Source organism: Phalacrocorax carbo, chromosome 1 (genome assembly GCF_963921805.1).
Source record: "Phalacrocorax carbo chromosome 1, bPhaCar2.1, whole genome shotgun sequence".
Taxonomy (NCBI): Eukaryota; Metazoa; Chordata; class Aves; order Suliformes; family Phalacrocoracidae; genus Phalacrocorax; species Phalacrocorax carbo.
The window spans coordinates 22701912-22722279 of NC_087513.1; the positions used below are offsets into that span (position 1 = coordinate 22701912).

Below are 20368 nucleotides of genomic sequence, written 5' to 3' on the forward strand. Positions count from 1 at the left end.
AGTCCAGAGGCGGTTAAGTTAGTCCAGTGTGTCGTTTGGTTCTTATGATTTACCAGATCAGCTTTGTGGGAGCCAGTTCTAGCCACGTACAGCAGCCCAGTCGTGGAAGCAGTGTTGAACAACTCTGAGACCTTCCCAGTGCTGCTCTGGGTTGTAGCCTTCAGAAGCAGATACACTGATACCACCTAGGACATAGGGTCTGGCTGGCAATCTTCTGATATGGCAATCTGCAACCTCCGCCCTGCCCTGGCTGTCTCTGCGTGAGTAACAGAAAGGCCGTATCACTTCTGGTTGCAGCAGAACTGCACTTTAATTTCCCTCTCAGCACATCACATACAGCTGAGATTATGCTATTTTAGAGCAACATAAATATACTCCATAGTCTTGAGCTTAGAAAATTATATTAGAGCTGGCCCGCGGGTGCTTTTTCTGAAAGATAACAAAAATGCAGCGAGGGAGACTGAAATGACATAAATCTGCCTCTCTGCCAGAGAAGTCGGTCAAGTGAACTCTGCAGAGATACTAATCATTCTACTTGTCTTTCTTCTTCTCACCCGCAGGCCGAAAAGCACATTAGAAAAGAAAAATGAAACGGGGGGAGGAGGGGCGCGTGTCCCCCGCTGCAGCGCGCGGAAGCCCCGAGGGGCGCTGACGGGGGGAGGCCGCCAGAGGGCGCCATAGCTCCGCGGCACCGCCACGTCCGCGCGCCACGTCCGCGCCCCCTGCCCGCACCCCCTGCCCGCTGCCCCCCCCCCCCGCCCCCGCCGCGGGACGGCAGCAGCCCTTTCTCTGGCGGCAGCCCCCCGCGGCGGTTCCCCGTCGCCCCTTGCAGCGGCAGGCTCCTGGCTCGCAGGGCTGGGCGGCACCGCATGCGTACCCCCGCCTCCCGCGGGAGCTGCCCCGGCCCCTGGCGCCCAGCGCCGGCCGCCCTCCCCCGCCGGCCCCGGCGCTCGCCCGGGCGATGCTCTCTCCAGAAACCTCCGTTTTGTCCGTCGCTGACTGGCAGAACGGCTGCCAGGTGAACTCTCTAGTCACCACAGGCGAAGCCAGGATTAGCTGGCAATCACGAAGCAAGGGTCGCCGAAGGCCGCCAAGTTTTTTTCCTGGCCCGTGTTTTCTGCTGCCGCCCCAGCTCGCCCCTGCGACGCTCCCACCTCTGTCCCCGCGGGCCCCGTAAGCTCCTGCGGTGCGGGCGGGTGGTCACGGCACCGCCGCCTCGCTCCACCTCGGTTGAAACGCCAGAGGTGTGGTGAAGGATCCTGCTGAACTGGGGAGGGCCTCAGTGGCGGTCGGTTCAGGCCCGTTTTCCAGGCAGTTTGTAGCATCGGCCCCAGCCCGGGGCCCGGCACCTGCCTCCACAGCCCAGAGGCTGGGACTCGTGGAGAAAAACTTAAGACTCGCTAGTCTAGAGAAGGCAAAAGGAGACGTGACAGCGTTTCAACAGGTGAAGGCTGCTGCAAAGACATGGGGGGAAAGTTGTCCTTCAGACCCGCAGTGAGGAGGGCAAGAGCTACTGGGCTTGGATACAAGCGAACACCAGTTTACATTGGACGCTTGGACAACCTTCCTAACACTCAAGGTTTTCAATGATAACGGTTGTTTTGGATGGTGGTGGGAATCCTTTGTTATCACAAGTTCTTAAGGACTTGTGACTTAAGGACTTGTGACAGGGGCAGGCAAATGCCCATCCATGAAGCAGGCTGGTGACTTCCTTGGCAATCTGTTCAGGGACTGATTCAAGTGTCGCACTGGCTTCTACAAACCAGAGATTGCTGAAGACAATTGGGCGAGTCTAGCTAATACCACCATCACTGCTATCACTTCCTAAGAAACCTTATGTAAAAACAGCCTGTCAAGAAAAAGAGAGAGAAAGAAGAGAGAGGAAGGGATGGAAGGATGAGGGCAGGACTGAGGGAGGGAAGGAGAGAAGAAAACAGGGAGGGAGGAAGGGCAGGCAGAAGTACACTTAGCTCTTCTACTTGCTCCTATCCATCCTGGAAACACCTATGCCTAAGAGCAGTGTCATGCACATGAGGAACCTGTCTGACTCTCTACACAATAAAATGACCTCAGATACACCATGCTGTGGCTGGTGTTTGGTAAAAAAATAATATTTGTGGCTGTGGCTCAGTTTTGGTAAAAAAATAATATGCAGTTTAAGCAGAGTTGAAACACTGAAGAAATCCATCACCAGCTGCCAAGGCCTCTCTTCACTACTGGCATCTGCCATTGACCTCAAAACAATCCCACATCAATGGTGACATTTAAAGAAAAAGATATACAAAGTATTAAAAACAACAGTTAAGAACAAGATTTATATGTTACACTAGGCCAGTTAGCAGACACCTATGACCCATCTTGCAACTGCTAATTAATGGGGCATTCAATTACCGCAACGCTCTGCAAATATGGATCAGAACACAATGTGCAGTCACGCACACTCCCGCAGCGACACCACAGCTGTCACTGGGATCACTGGCACAGCCCTGGCAAGAGGCTGCTTCTGACAATACCGGCGCGCCTGCTGCTGGCAGAGCTGCAGAGCCCTGCACCCCTGGGATCGCCGGACATGGTATTGCCATGGTCTTTGCGGTCTGATAAACTTCCTCCCATTTCAGTGCTCCCTCTCCACTTTCAGAAGTGTTGTGCACCACAGACTGGGCTGAAACAGCACAGGCAGAACCTCCAGCCGCACTGTTTCATGTCAGTAGAGACTTGCATCTTACCTTGGTCCTTGTAAAGGCATGTTCAACCACCGCAGCTCTGGCTGGGCCAGCAAAGGAAACACTGCCTGAAGTAACCCTACATGAAAGCACGAACACTGTTGGCATAATCAGGGTGCAGCATCATGAGCTAAAGGAAAAACAGGCCAGCAAGGTTCACAGTATTCTCACAAGCAGAGGGCTTCCCAATCAGATGAGATCAGGTGAGGTCTTTCCTGAGGCTAAGGCAGTGCTCCCCAGCTCTGACCAAAAATAATTGAACCTTTCCAGCTGAAGCAGTGTGAAGCTTGGGAAGACATCGGTAGTCTATCAAGGGTCTCTCACTAAGTTTGCGCATAACACCAGGCGGGGTGTAGCAGGAAGAGCTGCAGCTCAAAAAATGCTGACCTATCATTCAGGATGCACAGCTTGAACCAAACACATTACACTGCAAATAACCGGGGCCTGGCACACGCTGACAGTTGAGCAAATCTCTGTAAGAGCGTATCCAGTGCCATGGAAAGCTTGTGGCAGGGCAAGGACAGTGCCTGGCAGAGGTGGCATTAGGAAAGAGACTCAGAAGCAAGGAGCTGTAGTCAGCGGGGAGCGGCGGCGCTGGAAACGGCAGTACTCAGAGCGGGGGTGTCCCTGGATGCCAAGAAAGCCACCTGGCACAATCCCCAAAAGCAGCAACCAACTTGTCTAATAGTGTCCCATCTTTCTTGCTGGCCTTCACCCACCAGTTGTGAAGAAAAAAAGGTGTTTGAAATCTGGGGACTGCAGTAGATTAAAATGCCCAAAGTGAAGTTTTCTTATCTGTCAGACACTAGATGGCTTTTTTTTTCCCAGAAGTGGAGGTCTGCATAGCTTATTCCTTTACTTGATTATGTGTATTTTGAATGTTCGCGCATGAAATGCCTGCTCTGTGCTTTTACAGCAAGTTGAAACTATTATTACACGAAACGGGAAGTGAAATTCCCAACTGCCTCAACATGTCTCTACTTGATTTCTACATACCACGTACTTCCAAAGCTCAGCCCAATCCTAAACTATCCCTGGCTAGAATACATCCATGAAGTAAAATATTTAAGAAATGATCACAAAATGTACACTCAAATCCATTCTAATGAAACTTATTAAGGTAATAAACATGCGCTGAGACTAAATGGGTGTTTCAGCCATACTGTCATTGTACTGTGACCTATCAGAGACAGAACAGAGAAGCCGGTGAAGGGATAGGGACCATTTTGGAAAATAACCGGTAGCTATCATCAACTCCTGACATATCTTCCTTGGAAAAGTTTTCTTGATGAATCAAATATTTGTTCGTGTCAGCCTAGTAATTTGAAGTACTGTCAATTGCTGCTGTGCTTAAATGGGTGGTACAACACGGATTTTTCAGGTTTCATGGGTGAAACATTAACTACTGTCCAGCAGAAGAGGAAAGGTCCGCTGGAAGAGGGGACGCAGATGGAGGGAATGGCAGCGGTAAGCAGCAGGACTGCATGGAGAGGAAGTCACGGCTAGGTTCGGAGGTGACATAGCCTGGAGATGTCTTCCACCTCCATTAGATCCACAACCACGGTGCATTTTCGCACGGACACCCCACGCAGTCCCACACATAAGGGTGCTCTCGTACCCGTTTCGCTGCACTCATTTCCAAACCGCCTGCAGCAGCCAGGGCACCAGAGCAGGAGCCTTTTCCTTAGCAGCCACAACAGGCAGAGGCATCTGGAAAGGGCTGCAGGGTTAAAGCCCAGGGCTTGCAGGCCGGTACCGAGCCCAGACCTCCTGCGCCGACCTCACAGGCCTGGCTCAGGCGGGAGGGAGGTCACAGCGGCCCCCGGGCGCTGTTCCGCCGGCCTGGGCGAGGCGGCCCGCCAGAGCACGCGGCTTCGCGCCCCGCCAGAGCGGACCCCCGCTGCCCCGGGCAGCTGAGGGGACCGAGGCACCCCCGGCCGCCGCCCCGCACGCTCCGCCGAGCCCGGCCGAGCCCCGGGGCTCCCGCAGGGACACCGGCAAGCCCCGGAAGCCCCTTTACTGCCACAGGCTCGAGCGACCCCAGCGAGCCGTCAGGAGCCCCGAACCGGAGCGCGGCGGCGGCCGCACAGAGGGAAGGAGGCGGGCGGGCGGGGGCTGCTGCCGGGCCCCGCGGCCCCCGCGCCCGCCCCTGCGCCCTGGGAGCTGTAGTCCGCCGCAGCCCGCTGCCGCCCGCCGCCCGGGGCCGGGGAGCAGCGGGAGACTACAAGGCCCAGGCTGCCCGGCGGCGCCGGCCCCGCCCTCCCCGATGAATGACTGCTGCGGCGCGTTGTCCGGCTGGCGTGCCCCAGTCGCCGGAGCTCCGTCGCGCCGCCGCCGCCTCCCGCAGCGCCTCGGCCAGCGGCGGCACCCGCCGGCTCCGCCGCCGAGCACGGCAAGTGAGCGGGGCGAGGCGGGGAGCGGGCGGGGAAGGCGGCCGCCGCGGTGCCCGCTTCCTGGGGGGCGGTGGCGGCGGTGCCATGTTGGGGCCGAGCCCCGGTGCAGGGCGAGCGGGCGGGTGTGAGGGGGAGCTGGGGCGGGAGGTTGTCGCAGTTCTCCCGGTGCCCCGCGGGAAATGCCCCTCGCCGCCCGCCCCCCGCCTCACGTACAGCCAGCCCTGCCCTTCCAGGTGGCCGGCCCGGAGGCGCCGCCGGGCAGCGCCCCGTTCGGGCGGCCGGGGCCAGGTGGCCCCGCTCCCGCCTCTGGAAGCGCTCCCCGGGCCCTGCGCCGGCGGCGGGCGGTGCCTCAGCGCCCGCGGGGACGGGCGGGCGGGAGGCCGGGACGGGCCGGCGCTGCTCCGCCAGTGACCCTGTGGGCGGCGGGGAATGGGGGGCCTCTCCTCGGCCCCGCAGCCGGGAGGGTGAGGGGCGAGCCCCAACTCCGGCGGGGAAGGGGAGACCGCTACCCGCCGCCTCCCCGGGGGAGCCCTGTAAGGGGGCCTGCCCCGCCGGCCGAGCACAAAACTTGGGGGGGGGGGGGAAACGCAGCCTTTTGGGCCGTTCTTAAGGTCCCAGAGCGGCGCGTGGTTGCGGCAGCACCTTTCCACGGCTTCGTTATGGCCGTTTCCTGGGTTGGGGGTTCGCGGAGGGGCGGCGTGGCGTGGGCAGAGCGCGCCGGGCTCTCGTACGTTTTGTAGGTGTTCAGCGATAAGGACGTGGGATTCGTTTGCGGTTGTGGCTGTGACGGTGAGCCGGAGAGGAGAAAAGCAGACTCGCAGTTTTTCTTCTTTTTTTGGTCTCTCAACAGTTGTGACTTTTTCAGGCTGTCCGTGTCGTGCATCACATGCAACAAATTGTGAAATCGGGATTTTGAGTTCACCTCTGAAAATAGCTCTAATTAACCCAGGTCTCAAAAATAACTCGTGTTCTAGGCATAGCTTGTGCTTTTGAGAAAAATACATGTACCAATGGTCCTGTGCACTGGTATCCGTACAACGAATGTGTTTATTTTTGGCTAGGGAAGAAGGAGAATGTTTTTGTTTGGTAAAATTTTGCAGAAAGTTGCGACTGCTGAGTGGTTGCTGCTGGGTTGGAAAAGCAAGAGGATGGGCTTTTAGAAGTTAGATGCTACTTTGGCTGCGCGGTGGTGTCAGTAGTAGTCCCAAGAATGGCCTCGCTTCTCCATTTTTTTTAGAGGTGTATGTCAGTGCACCTACTGCTCAGCTCATTAATGCACATATTCCTTCTTGGAAAGCTAACACAATAAAGAAAAAAAAAAAAAAAGGAAAAAACCCCAAACCAAGCAGCTTTCAGGGGCTTCCCTGCTCTGTTCCCTGTAGGGGATAGAACTTAAGCAGAAGGGCAAAAACACGCACACATTTAATTATCCTAAGCTAAATGAGTTGTTTAATTGAAAATACTGGGTTTTGGCTGTAGCACTGGTTTGTGCTCTGCTGTTTGTGGCTTTCGGTAGACTTTCAAGTTTCAGTAACTTGAGTTTCTGATTGTAAATTTGTCAGCCATCTCAGTATCTGGCACTCTTGTGACTTAACCATAGACTCAGATATTGTTTAATTCAGTGCGAGGAGAGTTATGTGTATTTTTCAGTGCATTCTTTCTTCCATATGGTAAATATGATGAAACATCTCTGCTGCCGCTACCACAGCTGTGAATAAAACACAGTGATATTGGTATCTTGTTTATGGGAGAGTCATCTGATTTTTTTCTTAAAATAGTACTTTTCAGAAAGCATCTTCTTTCTACTTATTCACTATTTGGGAAAAGTGAAGAAAGATTTGAGGCAGTCTTAGAAAACAAAAATGGGAGCAGGCCAGAGGTAAGTGTACTCCAGATTTCGTGGGAGTGGCGTGTAACTACAGCTGTCTGAAGTGATATTGCGGCACGTGCTTTGCCAGCCAGTGCCAGTGGGAAGGAGGGGTTCTGCAGCTCTCCTTGTCCTGCCAGGGAAAGTCCACAGTGGTTAGCAGCCCCGGTTGTCTGTCATAGGTTATTTAGTGCTAGATCTCACCAGTACATTCTGTGGGTGATGGTTCTTACTAGATAGGTATTTATTTCCAGTTAGGTTTCCAATGTCAATAGTTTCTGAGGTCAGACCTTCAGTTATTGAAGGGTTTTGTAAATAGCCACTCAAATTTGAGATTCTGTGAACATGTTAGTTAATCTGTGGTTCTGCATTTGAACTTAAAAACTCTAAAGTAGGACTGATTTATTTTTTTTTTCCCTGCCTGCAAAATAACTCAGGGGCATATAACTTTAATATTAACTGCAATTCATAGATTTGTATGAAAGCACACATGCACTCAGAGACAAGCTCTCTTCCTTTTCACTTCTTTTTCTAACAAACCAAAAAAATAGTCAGATGGGCTGTTTTCTCCTCCTGCTTCCTTCATGTCCCCCACCCCGAGCATTTAGTTGACATGCTATGCAATTTGGTTGAAATGACTGAGGGATGCAGGGACTTAGCATCTCCACATACAAGAATTTAAGTGTCCTGATGACACCACATATCAAGCTGCAAAGACTACACTGGAGCTCCAGGAGTTCATGTTTTCCAGCGGTTAAACCCTGCAGGTTGTCTGTGAAATAACCTTGTCTTGTACAGACAGCGCAAGGTCGCACACGTGTTGAGAGGTCTGTGTCTCTGTGCAGGAAGGGTGTGCACACTTGTGAGAGGGAGCAAGAGCCTGCACCACAGCTGAACAGCAACACAAATGCTGGTGAAGTTGAAAAAAGGTCTCCAGCCGCCTGTGCAGTACATCCAGAGACCCTGATCTTACCTCAGTAGGATGCGTATCTCGCGTGTGGCACAACTGGGAGCAGTCCTTCTGAAGGACAGTAAGACAATTACAGGGTAACCGATAAAGGAGGCCTGTGCATGAGGAACAAGGATCAGGAATTGCTGAGGGGCTTTCTAATTTCTTTAAAGGGCAGCAGATAGGAATGGAAATAATCTTTTGAGGAAATTTTTTTTTTTAATTTACCGAGCTTGTTGGGTGCAGGGTGCTTTACACATTAAATGAGCGGTGCAGCAGCTGGATGGAGTTGCAGGCAAGATGACTTTCCTGGTAAGTGTGAGTCTGAACAGTAAGGGCTAACGTGGGGCTTCTGCGCCTGCAGGCTGGCAGGCTGGAATTAGTTTGCTTTCCTGGAGCTTTGTCTCTCTTAGGTCTGTCTTGAAACCTGACACTCTTTCTTCAGTTTCCTGCCACAGTAGAGCTGTGTGTCTTTGCTTGTGAGCACGTGGACCTGTGTCATGTAACTGTTTTCAGCTTTTGTGATCACCTGGTGATTGCGAAAAACAGTAGATCAGCTTGTTCCCAGGTACTGTTTGGAGACTGGGATGGAAAGGGCAGGGAGAAGAGCACTGATAAACAACGTGTTTGGCAGTTGGGCAAAATTCTGTCCTACAAAATCCCAATTTTACCATCACAAGGCTTGCATTTAAAAGTGTTCATAACAAGACGAATGAATGTGCCAGTGCTCTTGAGACCCAGCTTCTGTGTATCTCAGTAGACAGCCATTGACAAGTGGAATAAATGTATATGTGGAGTTTAAGAAGACTTCAGCAATACTTTTGTGGACCACAGTCAAATATCTTCCAAGCCACTTGTTAGTTGTCCATGGCAGAACTTCTCTACCCATCTCCTTTGCTGGCTGCTTGTAGGTAATGAACAGAGTGGAAAATCTGCTTCTTTTAGAACACTCTAGAATCTGTGCATACAGCAGCTGTGCTCTTTTCCTGTTGCTCTGCTTGGGAGTGTTTTGTAGAGGGTTGACCACTCAGAAGTGTCACTTGGTTCATGGTTTTGAACCTCCCTGGAGGGAGGAGATGAGCTGAGTGGATATCTTGCCCCAATCCACCGATTGCAGGAGAGTCTAATAAAACTATTTTGGTTCCAAATCTTTGCTGAATTCGTGTGATTCATACTAGAATAAAATAGGTGTGTAGGTTCTATGACAGCATGACTTTTTGAGTGGCTGGCCAGACTTGGGCCACTTCACTTTGGTCTTTCTGTACAATGTTTCTAAATTTAGCAGCCTTTCAAAAGAGTAAGAATTTGGCCTATTGTTTGTTCTCAATCCTGCTCTGCATTAGCATCCTGATTCGCCTCATTTCATCTGGTAGCCCTAGTCGATGCAATAGCAATAATTACTAAACGCAAAACACATATGAGAGTGCCTTCTTGTCTTTCACTGATAAAGGTGTTTTCCATGCAACAGAGTTCTAGACCAGGTATTCTTGTTCCAACACCTCCTTTCAAACAAAATTAGTGTAGTTGTCTGTGACTTTTATCTTTTAGCTTCCAAACTATGCAAATGGATGTTGGCTCCAGCGTGCAGGTAGCTGAGTTTAGGCTGCATACATCAGCACAGTTCGTGTTGCAGGAGCATCTCATTGATGCTCAGAGGATAAAAATCTCTGTTTTGAAATTTATGAACTTCTGAGTCATGAGAAACCAGAGCCACAATCTACAACCATCTGTGATCACAGAACCAGTTGCTCAGTTAAGTTTCAAAGGCGTGGGTTGTGTCAAAGAGATGTGCAATGTGTACAGTAGGTCACCTTGGTGATGGTTTTGAAATACGTTCCAATTTCTGAATTTGTGGCTGTTGCATTAATTGTCAGTCAAGTTTCAGCTGATGCATCCTTCTGAGTATGAGCGGTTGATTGTCAACAGAGAAGCGACACAATTTGGAGCTGATGATTGTTTGTAAACATTTGTAAGATTTCTGAGCATAAGCATGGAAAAATCCTCATCAATTTTAAGTACTCTGCTTCCATTGCAGAGGACGGTTCTGAGACATAAGTGGGTATCTGTTGATTTGGTTTCATTTTCGTAAGTTAAATGTTGGGCAGGGAAGGTACTTTGTTAGGTATTCCAGACAGTGAGTAATGAGTGCAATGGCTTGTCAGTGAGAGAAAAAGTTGTCTGTATCTTCTGAAGTATTAATGTGCCTCTTTTGTTCACACAAAATAAGTGGTCCTGTTAACATATAGAAGCATTCAAATAAAATGTGCTTCTGCAGTGCACGGTGTGAATGTGAAGCACACAGGCTGTACCAGCTAGACTGAATACTGTTGCTAGTGAAACTCTGGATTTAGAGGATAAAAGGAACAGGGCACACTTGGTGCACATTGATGTAAGTAAATTTTTGTTGCTGTGTCTCATGCCGAGTGGATGGAGGCTGTATTCTGGCCAGGGATACTGGTGTTAGAGGGCTGGGTCTGGAGGCTGTTAGTTAAATAGTTGTTTGTGTGTGCCCATGGCTTACGTCCATTGCAGGTTGGTTCTAGCTCGGTTACAGCATTACCTGTGTGAGGTGTGCTATATTCTCACTGGAGAACGCCCGCTTTATTGTTCGACAGCTTGCTCTTGAATCAAATTCAGTCCTTAGCCTACCTCTCATCTTTCCCCCAGTGACTCTAGAGCAACAAGGATGAGTGATGTTGGCATATTACTATGAGGAAGGGCTGACCCAGAAGCGTGTGTGTGGATCTTCTGAAGGGCCAATGGTTAAAAACAAAGGAAAATTCAGAAAGCAAAACTGAAATGCTTTTAAAGCTCCAGCAGCCTCCTAACTGTTTAGATACCACACATCAGGTTTGTAGATGTATTTAACTATTCATATGCCTGAGTTCCTTATTTGTAAAATAGGGAGTATATACTGTCCTGTCTCAGAGGTGTAAGATTAATACTCAGAGTACTGATAGATGTGGATACCTTCTGCAGTGCTAGTGACTGTTGTAACTGTTGAAAGCAGCAATAGATGCATTTAGATTTGTTGGGGCAGGGGAATCAAAAATTGTTGACTTTCCCTTTCAATAAAAGGTGAAACAAGTTGTGGTAGTTTTGTGACTCCTAGTTTCTTACTAGTTACTCTGATGTGCATGCAGTGCATAGAAAATACGGAGCAATTATAAGACTACAAAGAACTTAATTTCCATCTTGCAATGTCAACATGTTGAAGAAAGCAAATGCTGCTTCTGAATTTCTGTATGGCTCAGAAGGAAGAAAACATTCAATAAAAATATTCTTTTTAAAGAGTAGCAGACTACATTGTTTTATAGGTAGGAGCACGAGAGTTTTTAAAAAGCTTTTTTATTGATTCAGTTGAATCACTGTCTGAAAGAAGCAAATTTAGACAAGGTAATAAAGGAAGAAATTCAGTCCTACAGTAGGAGGGTAGCTTAACGAACTGCCTGGCCATCCTTTGTGTTGTGCTTGAATTTTCTCACCGAACCACCTAGTTGAAATAAAACGAGGGCATTTGTTCTTTAATGGTAGCTCATGTTTTGGTGCCTTATAACTTGCCATCCTAGAACCCGTGACTTGCGAGTCTACCTTTGTCTCCTCGAGACTGTGAGCTAAGAGAGTTTCAGATGCCTAAATATGCAGATAGAAACGAAACAATTTGGTCAGCTAAGGCTACCCAGTACAAAAAATGAGCCAGTAGTTCATGAGCAGATTTCATGCAAAGAGGAAGCTCTGCTGAAGCTGTTTTACATTAGGAAAGGTGGAGGACTGAGGTGAAATAGCAAGGCAAGGAGGTCTTTCTCACTCTGCGTTTGTCAGCCACTGTGCTGGATAGGCATCGCTAGAAGACGTGCTTACCTGTGTGCTCCTTTCTGAATTTGTTTTGTTGGGGAAAGAGAATAATCCCCAAAGTGTAGGGGGAAAATATGGGCCTTTCTCCACAGTGCTGTTGTCAGTGTGAATGGCTGGCCTGCATGTGCTGTCAGGACAAGAAAACCTTGAAAGGAAATAGGTGCCTACCAATAAGATGATTAATGGCTAAATTTTAGACTTGCAGTTTGTTGGGTGGTCTCAAAAATTCCTGTTTGGTTGCTAGGTATCTTAAGAGTTGGGGAAAGGGCTTCATTTGTTCATACATATATGTAAAGAACAATTTTTATCGCCCAGTGAATGGCAGGCCCCTTAGGACTAGCAAAGTTGAAGCAAGCACAAGAATTCCACTTGCTGGGGAAAAAAGGTGATGGAATTGGGGATCAAATTGGGGATTCAGTCATCAAGGAGTCCTTTCAAGAAAATTCCAGAGGCAAAACCCAGTCTTGCCGGATCATAACAGCCCAGTCAGACTCCTCCTTGTTTCTTCTTGCTCCAGGAAATTTCTTGGTGGTACTCTCAGCAGGAGGAATGAATCCCTGATTAAGACAGTCTCCTGACAGATCAGAGACCAGAAATAGTTTCTAATCTCTGATCTTGATGAGTGCCTAGACGCTGCATCTCCCAGTTTGTCTGAAAGAAATGCACTGTCATATCTGAGATTTTCAGTATGTGATTTGTCTCATGAGGGCCTCTTACAGTCCTTTGAAGTAGCTGGAGGAGAGGGATTTGATGGGTTTCACATGTTCATGCCAAATACTATGTTAAGTAGAGTAACATGAGGTTATGAGATGTGGTGTACGTATTGTGGAACACAATAAATAATTGTCTGAACAGCTTCTTTTGCCTGTGGCTTTACAACTTGGGGTTGCATTTCCTTCTAGTCCCTGGCAGGTTCTGCCAACCTCCGCTTTTTCACATGCACACCCACCACCCTCTGTAGTCTTCAGCAATCTTTTTTTCCTGGAGGAGCAGTCTTCCCTGGAGGACCTCTGAATGACACTGAGAGTCTTCCTCCATGCCAAGTTTGTTTAAAATTCACCTATGGGTTAGCAAGCACAGACAAATAAGCTCTGCCTTGTTACCTAGTCTAATTTCTTTAGAAAATTGAATAAATCGCAAAAAATCGCAAGGTTGAAAAATCAAGCTCTAAGAAACTTGGAAATGCTTGGATTTAAGTTGCCCACATGCTTGCCAGGATTTGATCTGAATTAGCACCGTTTTTCTTGTTGTTGGACGCAGCAGGAGGAAGTACAGATTCATATGCTTCAATTCCTTATCTGTGTAGCAGCAAGGTATATTCAGTCCTCTCGCAGACGTTTCAGGATTACTATTTCAAGTATCATGGGATGGGGATATCTTCTGCGAATACATAGGTCTACAAGGGTGGTAGCTTTTTCTTGTGGATGAGCTAGGTCAGCCTGGAGTCCATAGTATTTGACTAGTTCCCAGAATACATGTACTTTCTCCTCTGTTGACGATGATGACACTAGCTGTCTGAGTAGCCAGCTTTATCTGCACTCTGGTGTTGACATGTTTTGTGCCTATTGACACTCATGCTAAGCAAGAACTTGAACACACAGGTTTTCACAGCAGTTGTTCAGTTGAGTTTGTCTGCTGATGACAACCAGCTGTAAGATTTTTCTTAATATGTGCAAAGCATTTGACACAGTCCCGCATTATATCCTTGTCTCTAAATTGGAGAGACGTGGATTTGACAGATCAGCCAATTCCTCATCCACTGAGTGGCTCAATGATTGCACTCAGAGTTGTGGTTGATGACAAAGTGGAGACTAGTGACAAGTGGCATCTGTGAGGGGACAGTATTGGGACTGGCGCTGTTTAACATCTTTGTTGGCGACATGCACAGCAGGATTGAGTGCAGTGTCTGCAAATTTGCTGACAGCACCAAGCTTTGTGGTGCGGTCAACGTGCAGGAGGGAAGGGATGCCATCTAGAGGGTCCTTGACAGGCTTGAGGAGTGGGCCCATGTGAACCTCATGAAGTTCTACAAGGCGAAGTGCAAGGCCCTGCGCATGGGCTGGGACAGTCCCAAGCACAAATACGGGCTGGGCGGAGAATGAATTGAGAGCAGCCCTGAGAAGGACTCGAGGGTGTTGGTTGATCAGTCAGTGTGACCCAGTAATGTGCACTTGCAGCTCAAAGCCAACCATATCCTGGGCCGTGTCAAAAGAACCATGACCAGGATGATTCTCCCCCTCTACTCTGTTCTTGTGAGACCCCACTTGGAGTACTGCATTCAGCTCTGGGGCCCTCAGCATACAAAGGACATGGACCTGTTCGGAGCAAGTCCAGAGGAGGGCCACAAAGATAATCAGAGGGCTGGAGCACTTCTGTGAGGACAGGCTGAGAGAGCTGCGGTTGTTCAGCCTGGAGAAGAGAAGGCTCTGGGGAGACCTTATAACAGCCTTCCAGCACCTGAAGGGGCCCTACAAGAAAGCTGGAGAGGGACTTTTTACAAGGGCATGTAGTGATAGGACATGGGGTAATGGCTCTAAAAGAGGGTAGATTTAGATCAGCTGTAAGGAAGAAATTCCTTACTGTGAGGATGGTAAGGCACTGGAACAGCTTGCCTAGAGAAGTTGTGGATGCCCCATCCCTGGAAGTGTACAAGGCCAGTTTGGATAGGACTTTGAGCAACCTGGTCTAGTGGAAGGTGTCCCTGACCATGGCAGGGGGGTTGGAACTAGGTGATCTTTAAGGTACATTTCAACCCAAACCATTCTGTGATTAGTGTTGACTGAATAACCTGAATTCCCAGGCATGTTCTAAGGAAGAAAAAAAAAAAAAATCTAGAAACAGGTCTTCTGCATGGAAAATCTCACCTCCAGTGGGTCTTGAGCAGATCTAAGCACCTTAGAACAAGACCTCAAAGACACCAGTAGAAGACTTGCCTGTCAATGGGGCTGCCCAGTCTCTCATCTGACCCTCATGGTATTGGGCTGTGGGTTTCCTGCAGAGGCTGGAACCCCGCTGTGGTGGAGCTGGGAACCACACTGAGCGAACAGCTTCGCTGTCTCCAAAGGTTGTACAGGTCAGATGAAAAGAAGTGCTAGTTAGCACGAGCGTACTTCAGAGAAGATCTCTCTCCAGTATCAGACATGTCATTTACCCAGTGGTGAGAATGGGATGAGGTTTTCTAAAACGTCACTTGGTGGAAAAGAATCACTTGATGCTTCTGTACAGAAGCCTATTTACCTGAAACTTGCCGTTTGCTACTTTTAAGAGCACTCCCATGGATGAGAGACCTGTTTTCAGACCCCAGCAGGCTTTAACCAAGCTCAGAACTTAAGTTTATATTTAGGGCCAGCTGATTAACTGGCAGAAAAACACTGGTGTTTTGCATGTAACAATTGAGAACCAAGCCCAGAGCTGAGCATCAGAGTATTGGTACACCCCTGACTGGTGGTGTAATTGGACAAATGTTTTCTCAGAGGGCGGTGTTGGTTTCAGCATCTCTGTTTCACACTGTCCCTTCAGTTCTGCTGCTGCTTGGTCATCTGAGCATAAAGCACCTTGGTAGGGTGGGGGGGGGGGGAAAGGTTGCTTTTTAACCTGAATCTGGTCTCCAGTCTGGTTTACTGCACAAGTGTACAAATAGTTAAACCAGTCTATCAGAGACAGGACAGCATAAAAACAAGTGCTAGGTTCAGTTAAGCCCACAATGCTGCCAGGCTGTACGGCGTGAGGTGTCAGTGGGCTGGCGCCTGCCTGTTCAGGGTGTGGGTCTCTGGGCAGGGGTTTCCTTCTGCTGCACTTACTTGGAGCTATCCACACCGTATGTAAGCCATGGAAATACTGAACCAGAAAGAGCAGTTCTGCTTCACCTGCAGTTTTCAGCTTACATCCAAGTTTCCTTCAGTTGACTCCTTGGAAAGGGGGAAGGCATGGTCATGGTTTTAAATTTATATTATGCATTGTAGCAAAAACAATGGACTACTTGGGAAACTGTCTTACATTGCAGACTTCTCATGTGTTTGTGAATAAATAGTTTGTTTCTGAACCTCTTGGACCGTTTGCAGTGTGTAGTTTTTGTTTCAACAGGGTATTTGCCTCACAGCTTCGGAGCTGCGTCTGTAGCTGTTACCTGCTCAGGGCATGGGGCTCTCCTGGTTTTCATGGGGATTCTGCTCCAGGGAGCACGCAGAAGCCAGGCTCTTGCTCACTCTGGTTTTTTCTTGCCCAGCCTGCAGCTGTGGTCTGTGGTTTGCTGGCTGACCACTAGCAGTGGACAACACGAAGGCGTGAATTGCTGAAGTCCCTCCATACGTGTGTGGAGGGAGGTGTGCCAGCTGTCTGAATTACACTTGCATGCTTCATGCTGCCCAGGCGAATGCTCTTTTTATAGAAACGTATTTTAAGCAAAACCACTCACTTGAAAACAAGGTGAGAAACCAGGACACAGAGCACTAATCAGACTGAAGGAGGCTGCATTTGGGGAAGGGGTGGGGGGACTTTTGCCATCACTTTTCTGTGCTGGAATATGCCATCACCCTGGTTCCAGCCAGCTTTCCTCCAGCCTTGACTGGGTATAGGCAGGAGCCTAACTTGTCCCTCCAGGCCTCAGAGTAGGGCTGCAAATTGGTTGTATGAATAAGTTGGTCAGGACTGCTCTCCAGTCCAATAAAATAAAACACTGTTCACATGTACTGTGAAACAGCTCAGAGGGAGGTAACTAACCCAAAATACTGCACTGAAGAAGCAGCATTTTATTCTACAAGTGTTTCGATTTTCATCAGATAGCAGAATGAGCACTAGTCATGTGGTGAGTAGCTTGTGCAGACCCCTTAGAGTACTGTCAAAGCCAAATTATAACACTCTGTTAGCTTCAGGGAGAACTTTGGGACTTGAACAATATGGGTGGAAGAAGGAATCTCAGAACTAAGACATGGAAACCATTCACCGAGGGTTTAAAAGCCCGGTTCCCAGGGTTTTTCGCACAGGCATTATCTCACTCATGTTCTGACCCTGGCATATTTGTAAATATGTACATAACACGATGCAGATCAGATGTTAATGCATGTGGCTCTCTAGTTCAATATTAAGATTGTGTCCACTTTCCTGTTCCTTGTAGTAGTGAAGTCCCAGGAACACAGATAATTCATAAAATTTGCCTAAATACTGTCTTGACATAGTTTGTTTGGAGGAGAGAACTATTGATCTATTTGAGCAAGATTTTTACTATTGCTGGAACCTTTCTGACAGCCATCGTATATCTTCAATTGCTTGTGAGTGATCTGGAGGAAACAGGCATTTTTGCAGAATCTAAGACAGCAAACAAAGCAAATTCTGAGTTCCCATGAAATCCACCCATGTTTATCAAGGTATTCGCAGTGTGTGTGAGAATTCTAGGACTATGCCTGGAATTAGTCAACCCAAAAAATAGATTGAGACGGGCTAGTTTTATCCTATTGATGTTTTGTGGGTTTTTTTGTTTTATTCTGGGTTTTATTTTGGGGGGCTTTCTTGGTTTTTTTTTTAATTATTATTTTTAAGAGAAGCAGAGTTGAAAAGGTGGATTTGTGCATCTTCAGTTTGCTGCTTTTATTACTTCAGCTTTTATCAGAGATTCTAGAGACACTTCTGGGTTTTTTTGTCTTGGAGTTCTCAAACAAATATTCTGGGTTATGCCTTTAATTTTTAATACTCTTCCTTTTACTTCCTACAGTTCTTGTGTGGTTGGTGAAAATAAGCCTACGCCGCAGGGATGCAAGAGGAGCAACAGCCGGAGGTAGGGCTTGGAGCTGAAGTTTTTTTTTCTCACAGTAGAATTGCAGGGAAGGTCAAGACTCTTCCACTCATCCTCAGGGAAGGTCTGCAAAGTCTGGGTTGAGACTACCAGTGTAGGGGTTTGGGGGCTGGGTGCTATTGTTTTGCCACGTTTAGGTTCTTTTCAGGATCCTTGTTCCTACAACTGCAAAAGCCAAAACGGGTCTTTTGAATTCATTTACTTGCAAGGGAGGACTTGCAGAAAATAGTCTAACCTATGAGCTTAAACCTTTAGGAGGAAAAAATGTTTTGTAAGTTACACAAATTGCGTATGAATGATCTCACTGTTCGTTGGTTAAGCACCTTGCCAAAGTAAACTGACATGCTTTTCTTCTACCCTTTCTGTTCCTTTTCTTCTCCTTTCATATCCATGTATCTCCAAATATCTTTTCTGGTGTAACAGGTGAAGCTCAGGTATTTTTTCTTACATAAAAATGTTGGTTCCTGTGTCCTGTTAGTTAATTAAAAAAAAAATAGAATGGCAGACTCTTAATGTGGTGCTTAGTGCTTTTTCCCACTGCAATGTTGTAATGTTGTTATGATGACAAAGCCAGCATAAGTGACAGGATTAATTCCATATGTTACAGATGGATAGATTTTTCAAAATATTTTTGTGACTAGAGTTACATATGCAAGCAGTAGAGTCAAGCCATATGTTGTGATCAAAAAGCTGAGCTGGTGTTAAGTTTGTGATTTGTGAATGTAATTGTAATTTGCGGTGTAATTGCAGTTTACAGTTGTCCACAAACAGACTTTTGCTTTGTAGTGAAAGGATGATATGTCGCTGTGAATGTTTTAAACTTTATGCTGTAGAGCTGTTGTACTTTTTGGTCTTACTCCATGAAATGCGTGATAAATTTTGCCTTACCTTCAATGGGGTTGAAGTAAGACACTCAGGATTTATTTTCTGAAAGTTACTGTTTGGTGAAATGGAATGCGAGAAGAAATTAATTACTGTTGTTGAAAGCTCTTAACAATTGGATGTGCTTTGTACAGTCCTATTTTAAACCTTACCAGGCCAAGTACAAAGTAAACCAGTCGCTCTAGCTAAAAAGCTGGCATCCTTCAGGAGAATTTGGCTGCCTGCTTGCTAACTCATTAGGTTTGCTTTTCTTTTGGAAGGTACTTGAATGATGATGGATTCTGATCCTGTCTTTAACTTTTTGACTGTTCAAGGATTTCAGATTCTCCCAGTAGTCATCCTGATACAACTTTAAATTAATGTAGTTGTCTAAAGATAGTTTATAGTTGAGCTTTCCCTGATTCTTAAGTGTCTCTTTTCTGCACTAACTCTGCCTCTCCAGCTTGGATGACATAGGCTGAATGACTGGGATTGTTTGAATTCTATGCACGGGTTTTAAAACTTGCCTGGTAGTTAAAAATAAGGAAGGTTTTGTTAGACAAAGACTTGCCTCCTATACTTCTAATGATAATACTTAAAGTCAGTCTTTGGGAATCTTCAGTTAACCTCTGATCCCTTAGGGGACAAAACTATGCAGATGCTTTTCATCCTTTTGACTTTGATTTCTGAAGTATATAACGTCAACGTGGACATATGTTTTGTAAGTTCGGGTGTGCATATTGGGTAATTGCCTTACACTTATTCTAGCAGAATAAAATATTTGAGCAGACTCTTCTTGAATGGATATGTGTATTCTTGTGAGTGCTGATTAACTTTGTCAGACTCCTGAAAGACTAATGGTGACTGGTAGTTGAGTCAAATATACCATCTTATAAAATGGCAATGATGTTATAATAATCAGCACACATTTTAGTTTCTGACACAGAAAACACTATGGTAGTGTTAGCAATAAATTTGTTATTTTAATCTAGAATCAGATTTTTTAAAAACTCCATGTTGGCTATAAATACTGTCTTTTGAAATAGGCATGAAATAGTTAGTTTGTCACATGTTCTTTCTCGTACTTACCCAGCTAGGAGAAAAACAGTTGTAAAACCGCAGACGTTCTGAGCTGTTGACACTGCTTAAATTATTTACTTGCTTGAATATTATATGTGGGTTCAAATCAAGCAAAATCACAAGGGGAAAGATGTATTAAAACATTTCATTATAATTCCCAGCCTCCTTTTGAATTTGTTTCACACAGGCTGCTGCAGATCCAATGTCCTCCTCTGATGCACCAGAAGATGGCCCAAAGGAAACGTCAAGTGTATCGCAGAATATCTGTATGTTTCTGGTTTGACTGGGGAGGGTGTATCACATTGGAAGTATATTAAGCTAAATGTCCATGCCTTCTCCTTACCTAATAAGGATGTGGCTGTTGGCACAAAAGTGAGATACGAATGAGGTCATATCTGGCTTAATCTGTTCATGATTTGTAGAAGGGCCTAGTTGTGTAAACCAAATTTGGAAAGAGCAATGCCATATTGATTGTCAGTTTGCTGCTCCCATGCTTACAAAATAAAGTAAATGTTTTTTGATTTAAACCTATTCTCGGCTATTGGTTTAAGCTCAGTCATTGCTCTCTAAGCCAGAGATGGATAAGTACATGTTTGCTTCGGCATTCTGGCATCTAGTGTTACGATGTTGAATCCATCATCCCAGATGGAATACTTTGCCCATGCCTGCATGATAATATTTCTGATAGGAAGGCCAAGCCTGCAGGATGTGGGAACAGGAAGTATTCCAGCCAAAACTGTCTTGTGAAGCCCAGGAAGAGTATCAGTCTTTACCTTTTAGTGGTAAGGATGAGATAATGACAGACATTTCTTTCTCTGGAGGAGAAAACAAAGGCTTCTTAGGATGTGCTTT

The 20368-nt window shown here is 47.0% G+C and overlaps 1 protein-coding gene across 3 annotated transcripts in view; it reads left to right on the plus strand.

Annotated features, from left to right (window-relative positions):
* The first annotated feature begins 4961 nt into the window (after positions 1-4961).
* TRABD (TraB domain containing) overlaps positions 4962-20368 on the plus strand; it is a 36458-nt gene continuing 21051 nt past the window's right edge. For 2 of the 3 annotated variants that reach the window (XM_064445869.1, XM_064445853.1), the window contains exons 1-3: positions 4962-5115; positions 17495-17557; positions 19704-19782. In XM_064445869.1, the coding sequence (XP_064301939.1) occupies positions 17534-17557; positions 19704-19782 (103 nt within the window). In that variant the 5' untranslated portion in view covers positions 4962-5115; positions 17495-17533. Of the gene's footprint in view, positions 5120-17494; positions 17558-19703; positions 19783-20368 lie in introns of all 3 variants that reach the window. The other variant, XM_064445860.1, reaches the window with a different exon arrangement.